Raw genomic sequence first — 7,501 nt, forward strand, 5'->3', positions numbered from 1 at the left:
GCACAATAAGAGTTCTTATGAATAACACGTGTGTGACTAGACCTCACATGTTTACAAAACTCCAACTGTACACATTGCTAAATTGCAGATGCTATTATCACACGTTCACAGCGGAAATGAATCATGCGGCTGAAATGGTTACATCATGTTTACCAATGCAACAGTTTCAGGAAAATATGTGTTATGGTGGACAACATAGCCATCAGTGTCTGGAAGCTATTCACTTTAACTACAACTAGATGAAAAAAAAGTGGAATTAATAGCAGTTCAGTATTAACACTGTTGGGTTATGCAGGGAGGGATTTACAAAGGTTTAATTTTCTAACCTAAGTAAGGCTTGTGTGCTCAGTAAAAGGTCACAGAATTTTTTCGTAATTCCAGCCAGTTGCAAGAAGGAAAGAGAGTGTGTGTGTGTGTGTGTGTGTGTGTGTGTGTATACTCGGCTATATTAAAAACTTTAAAATGTCTTCACTAATACAGTGGGATATGTTGAAAGCTGATTTGTAGTGGCCCCCACTATCTTAAAGGCTTATAAATCAGCCAAATTGTGATTTGGTTTAGTGTCAACAGGTTACTGTGAAGGTTAGGTTTAGGTGGAGGGTATAGTAAAAATCATTCAATTATTATATAAATCCATTACATTCATGGGATATCCTGACTAATATACACTACAATCTTTAAAATGTTTTATGCCATTAAAAGTTTCTTATGCTCACCAATGCTGCATTTATTTGATCAAATACTGTAAAAACAGTAATATTGTGAAATGTTTATAAACTGCACTTTATTCCTGTGATGGTAAAACTGAATTTTCAGCAGCCATTACTCTAGTCTTCAGTGTCACACGATCCTTCAGAAATCATTCTGATATGCTGATTTGGTTCTCAAGAAACATTTCTTATTGTTATCAATGTTGAAAACTGTTGTGCTACTTAATATTTTTGTGGAAACTGTGACACTTTATTTCAGGATTCTTTGAATAATAAAAAGTTTAAAAGAACAACATGAATTAACATTATAATATTATGTCTTTACTGTCAGTAGTTTAGTTAAAAAAAAAACTTTAAAAAAGTTTCAACTTCTTTAAAGGGGTCATATGATGCGATTTCAAGTTTTCCTTTCTCTTTGGAGTGTTACAAGCTGATTGTGCATAGATAAGATCCCTGAAGTTGCAAAGACTAAAGTCTCAAATCCAAAGAGATATTCTTTATCAAATGAGGCTGAGTCCTCCTGCCCTGCGAATGATGAGCTTTTGGAAATTATTATTATATTATTATTATTATTATTATTATAAATTATGGAAAACGGCGAGGCTTTACTTGCCGTGAAGTGGATGAAGAAGTGACGTCGCGAAATATCTCGATGAACGTTATTTTTCTGGCCATAAACCCTCCAGCTCAGGTGAGCCTTCCTTTCTTCCTGTTTTTCATATAAAGATTGAGAAGGAATGGAAGAGGCAGTTTTTTCCTCACGCATCCATCGATTCCAGCATACAAGTTATGCCAACATCGATGCGATGCGCAAAAGCGAGAGAGGCGGGGCATAGAGGACCTACAATAATGTACAGTATTTGAAAAATAATTTGTTTTTTGAACATTAAAGCACGTCAACATATTCTGTTACACCAAATACACAAAATAATGATCTTTAAAAAAGCTCATCATATGACCCCTTTAAAAAAACTTACTTACCCCAACTATATCTAGCACAAGACTGTTCGCAAAGGTGAGATAAATTTGACAAACGCCCATTCGGGGATATCCTTATTCATGAAATTGATATATGAATAAAACACATTTAACTGTTTATTTTTTTCCTAAAGTTTAGAGTGTGGGTTTGGGTTAGTATGGTATTTAAAGTCAGTGTACAGTTTAAAATTAATAGAATCTGTATATAAAAGAAATAAAAAAATTGATGGTATGTCTGTGTTTATTGTAGATTTACAAGTGTCTCTGTATTGCTTTATGTTATATGGATAATGTTTACATTCCTGGACCATTTCAAGTCATGGATTATAATTCCAACACCACATTAATACACAACTAACAAAAAATCACTAGAACAAGAACAGAGTAAGTCTACTTTACTCTAAGACCACATACAGTACGGCTAGCCTAAGCCACATTCTCTGGTTTTGAACTTAACTGACGAATCAACAAGTATAAAATTGACCAAAGAAATGAAGGAGGGCATTAAAGATGACCAGTGAGACTGAAACTCCATTTGTTGTGCTTGTTATCAGTTAAAGAATGTGTTTTGATAGTCTGATAAATTATCAAACTACATAAGCCTGAAGCTGATAACTGGCTGCCAAGGTCAGGATAGATGCCACACTCCTCTACAGTGGGGAAAATATTTATTTGATCCTCTGCTGATTTTTGAAGTTTGCCCACTTACAAAGAAATGAAGGGTCTGTAATTTTTATGGGAGGTTTATTTTAACAGACAGGGACAGAATATCAACCAAAAAATCCAGAAAAAACACATTATATAAAGGTTAGAAATTGATTTGCATTTCAGTGAGTGAAATAAGTATTTGATCCCCAAGCAAAACATGACTTAGTACTTGGTGCAGAAACCTTTGTTGGCAAGCACAGAGAGGTAAGACATTTTTTATAGTTGTTCACCAGGTTTGCACACATCTCAGGAGGGATTTTGAGCCACTCCTCTTTACAGATCCTCTCTAAATCCTTAAGGTTTCTTGGCTATCGTTTTGCAACTCTCTCTCTACATATTTTCTATAGGATTGAGGTCTGGACACTGGCTAGGCCACTCCATGACCTTAATGTGCTTCTTCTTGAGCCACTCCTTTGTTGCCTTGGCTGTATGTTTTGGGTCATGGTGTTCTTGGGGTCATAGTCAGCATTTCTCTCCCTCTAAACATGAGTCAAGTTAATGCCAAATAGTTAAATTTTGGTCTTATCTGACCACAGCACTTTGTCCCAAGCCTTCTCTGAATCATTAAGATGTTCTTTGGCTAACTTTAAACAGGCCTGTACATGTGCCTTCTTAAGCAGAGGGACCTTGCGAGCGCTGCAGGATTTCAGTCCATTGCGGCGTAGTGTGTTACCAATGTTTTGCTTGGTGACTGTGGTACCAACTGCCTCAAAGGGATAGTTCACCCAAAAATGAAAATTCTGTCATTAATTACTCACCCTCATATCGTTCCAAACCTGTAAAACCAATCTGTGGGAGCCAGAATTCTTGCTGGTTGGTAGGGGAACAAATACTTATTTCACTCACTGAAATGCAAATCAATTTCTAACCTTTATATAATGTGTTTTTTTTCTGGATTTTTTTGGTTGATATTCTGTGTCTATCCGTTAAAATAAACCTGCCATAAAAATTACAGACCCTTCATTTCTTTGTAAGTGGGCAAACTTACAAAATCAGCAGGGGATCAAATAAATATTTTCCCCACTGTAGTTCCTCTATTTGTCCTGCCCAGTGCATTCCGACACCATAAACTATGGGTAGATGAAGACAAACAGTTTGTTCTCCACATATTTCCAATAGTAAGGAACCATGAAGTTTGAAAAGCAGGGATACATATTAACACTGCACATTCAAATGCGAATAACAATCTTAAAACAGCATGTAAACACTCAAGTAGATTTCTTCTTATACTGAGAGAGAAAAAAACATCAGCAAACAAACCAGTCCAAATTCTGAAAATAATTGGTTTCTTTCTCTGAATATGTTCCTGCTGTTTCTTTCTGAGGAGTTCAAGCATGCCAGGCTTTGGGTAAATAGTGCACAGGAAGCAAAAGAAAGTGTTTGAAATCCTATTTAAAAACCTGATGTAAGATTATTAAAAGATTAGCCTAACCTAGTTTCAACTGAACGCTGTCTTTGTTTGTCCATGTGTCCCGCAAACAAATAGCCAGCTTTAAGACAAAATAATGAAATATGCACTGATACTGATTTCAAACTGTAACTGTAAAAATAATCTTAAATTCAAAGTTTAGTTTGTATTTGCCTTTTCCTAAATCCAGCAGAACTGAGGGAGAATACCAGCCATGTGGAAGACAAAATCTGCTGAATGATTTAACATACATACAGCTGAGTTAAGATGTAGAAAACACTTACCATTAGGCCCTACTCTACGCATGTACGTAAACAATGACGCGTCTTGCTACCGTACGCAGCTTCGTGCGATCTTGCGTTCCGAAATTCGTTGACAACAGTAGGCCTAGGGTATATTCCTTTACCATTATTTTTTTTATTTCAGTTCAGTAGGCTGTCGGAGCAACAGTTTATAATATCTAAAACTGTTATATAATGCCTATCAGACGACAGGATGTTGTCAACAATTTATCATCTGGTATTTGGCTGCTTGAAAATCAACACAAAGCTATCTTCACAGTTCTGGCTCTGTGTAATTTGGTTTATTATGTCAGTCACAGCGTTCTTCAGTCAATCTGGCTACGCGAGTCTAATTATGTCAGAGCATGAAGTTGTTTATGCTGTAGTAGAGAGCTGTAATTTTCACAAAACAATGTTTGATAAACAGCCTGACAGCAGCTGTCTTAAATATCCACTTAAATTTCAATAGCGTTGGATGCTAGTCCAGCATGAGTGACCCATAAAATAGATGTTCTCAAGTATCTCAGAATGCTCACTAAAACGTCCATTGTGTGCAAAGACAAACGAGACATCGAATCTGAATGATACATTATTACTGTAAGCTGCACTGAAAAGGAGCTTCAAAATCAGACAGCGAATGTGACATGTAACACACTGAGATAATAGTGCACTCTTGTGGACGTTGGAAGTGGTCACACTTAAACTAAGAGCTAAATTAAATTGCTCTCTGTGCCAGGCGAAAAGTCAGTCACCCTTCGGTTTCATTTCCTTGATTTTCTTTTTATTATTATCACGCTTGACTTACATACACAGAGCAATGAATCAGCAATAATGAAAATGGCCATAAGAACGCAGAAATGCTATCAGGATTTAAAACTCAGGACATAACATTCAGGAAGTCTTAAAGAACTGCAAACCGTAACATATACCCTTTCCGTTTTGTCTAACTGATTCACTGCTGTCATGTGAATTCTAAACAGGTCCACTTCCTAGCCACTTGAGGAAAAAGGAGAAAGAAGAAGAAGAAGAAAAGGAAAAAAAAAGTGGATGTTTGAGTGTGGCTTCATCCACCTTTCTATGCTGTCTATAAAAGTAGACAAAGAAATGATCAAAGGCCACATATTTAAAACAAAACATTTAGTTCTACACAAAGAGCAAGGGAATTATATTCGGATTTAGTTCCATTACAAAGGTTTTGAATAAAAAAAATGACAAAGATGAACATTTTTTTTACAGTGATGTTAAAAACTACAAATTCTTGAAGATAATTTCCTTTTCACAAACTATGAAAATATATTTTTATTTATGGTTTGTATATACGCCACATGACCAATCACATGGATTAAAAAAAAAAATATATATAAATCAATGATTGTAGCTTATGTATGCCAAATACACATTTGTGACAGTTTAAAAACGTATGCAAACTACAAATATTCTCAGGTTTGCACAAGACCCAAGACTACATGTCACATAGTCACCTCATTTCCGATACTGCTGAAGATCACTGTATATATCTGGTTGGACTCCATAAAGTTCCTATCAAACCATTATGAAAAAAAAATAGATTCAGATGATTCGAGAGATTTAACCAAAAGTATCTCACAAATATGTTGCATTTATTATAAATACAACTTTGTTTTTAGTTTTGTAGTTAAATACATAAGTGATATTGCTCAATTTACCTGATAAGGTGATTCCACTTCAATCGTCTTTGGCCTCATTGATGGCTGGTGAGTTTTTGTTCTACCTTAAACATCAGAAAAATATTATGTCATGTTGACTGGAACACGCGTAATAATAACATAGTTTTGATTTCTCTTACAAGCAGGCATACCTGACGCACAGCATCTGGCATGTGTATGTAAACTGCCTTTTCTTTTGTGATGGGAAACGAAACAGTAGACTGAGAGAGCGATGAGGAGTGTGAGGATGATGTCACAAGTGATGATCCCAATAGCCACTCCAATGTCCAACTGGTAACATGAACTGCAGTCTGAGAATCAGAAAATACAATGGCACATTCACTCTATAATATGCCAAAACAAGAAAACAAACAAACAAACTGAATTTCAGATATGTATGAAGGAATTATTACCTTGATTCCCCTCAACAAATCCTGCTGATGAAAGTAAGAAAGGAAGAGAGGGAAGAGAAGATTTTATCATAACGTGTTCACAAGTCAACCAACCGAATTGCAAATGCCATTTCCTCTCGATTTCTTGCATTAAACACTGAGTACATATAAATCAACACAAACACACACAAACATACACAAATATTTCTGCAATTCAGTTTTTCGCAATCCCATTAAACTGATACACCCTATTTATATTTATATTTGCTGAATTTCTTTCTTGGCAGGTTTATCCAGAAATAAAAATCTAATCATGATATAATACTACAGACATTATACAGTATATACTTAATAATATATTATATACATATTTATTTTAGAATACACAAAAAGTATATGATGCAGAAAATACAACACTACTCATACAGTGGTGTGTAACTTATAATATAAAATAATAATATATAACATAATAATATGTGCATGATGTGTATTTATGTGTAGAAAGCTTTTTCTACATAGCTATTGAATTAGCATCTTTTGTCTTGTTGATTTTTGTAGAGAAAATGATGCTAAAATCTGTGTTTAAGCTTTGAAAATGTCCCAAATTGTGCTTCAGGAAATATCCACCAAAGTATTACTGACTCCAAAGCAAACTGATCATTTCAATGCTGAGGATTTGTGAAGAACAATACAAAAAAATTTATTCAAGCTTAAAACCTTACTAAGTATGTGAATGCTTGTAAATTGTACTCACCGAATAGTCCATTCATGGGGACCATTATGTATACAGTCCTTCTCATAATGAGTGCAGGTTTAGGAGAGAATTGCTCAGGGTTGGTGTAGCCCTGACTTGAGAAGTGCACAAAATGCCTTTATTGCCCGTGAGCTAAAACACCTTGAATATGAGACTGAATGATATGGAAATTGTCTGTGTGTGGAAAAATCACAGAGTATGTGCTGATGACTTATCACCATCCATCAAAATAGAACCAAAGGATACTGGGGAGGAGCTACATGTGCTGATGTGCGATCCCTCGCTCTCTCACCCACACACACACACACACACACACACACACTTAACCTAATTCAGTACTTAATTTGTTTACATTTTGTCCTGTCAACATTTTAATATTTATATCTAGGTTTAAAGTACAAAGTTAAATTGAAAACTAAATCTGAGCATACCGTTGATTTACATGACATGCAACTCCAAATATAAATGTGTGTTTTTTTTTAATGTCCTTCTTAGTAAATGTAGTTTCACTTCGCAGTAAGTTAGATATGTGAGCAAGAGGCTAGTAAGAGGGACCTGGGTGTTAATGTGGTTAAAAGCCTCACA

General features: G+C 35.3%; 1 protein-coding gene across 1 annotated transcript; it reads right to left on the reverse strand.

Moving 5' to 3' along the window:
- Positions 1-5,567: 5,567 nt before the first annotated feature.
- On the reverse strand, positions 5,568-6,962 carry LOC107699472 (TYRO protein tyrosine kinase-binding protein-like). The gene is made up of 5 exons (XM_016500724.1): positions 6,917-6,962; positions 6,184-6,204; positions 5,923-6,081; positions 5,771-5,835; positions 5,568-5,624 (listed from the first exon to the last, which is right to left on the reverse strand). Exons 1-5 carry the CDS (start codon positions 6,960-6,962, stop codon positions 5,568-5,570), a joined length of 348 nt encoding a protein of 115 aa, XP_016356210.1.
- Positions 6,963-7,501: the final 539 nt, after the last annotated feature.

The sequence above is a fragment of the Sinocyclocheilus anshuiensis genome, unplaced genomic scaffold, assembly GCF_001515605.1.
Source record: "Sinocyclocheilus anshuiensis isolate Anshui unplaced genomic scaffold, SAMN03320099.WGS_v1.1 scaffold670, whole genome shotgun sequence".
NCBI classification, from domain to species: domain Eukaryota; kingdom Metazoa; phylum Chordata; class Actinopteri; order Cypriniformes; family Cyprinidae; genus Sinocyclocheilus; species Sinocyclocheilus anshuiensis.

Coding starts and splice junctions, on each gene's coding strand:
- LOC107699472 (XM_016500724.1), bottom strand. CDS start 6,962: ATGAGAAGGACTGTATACATAATGGTCCCCATGAATGGACTATTCG. Junction 6,082..6,183: donor ATTTGTTGAGGGGAATCAAG/GTAATAATTCCT, acceptor TCTGATTCTCAG/ACTGCAGTTCATGTTACCAG. Junction 5,625..5,770: donor AAGTGGAATCACCTTATCAG/GTAAATTGAGCA, acceptor ATGGTTTGATAG/GAACTTTATGGAGTCCAACC.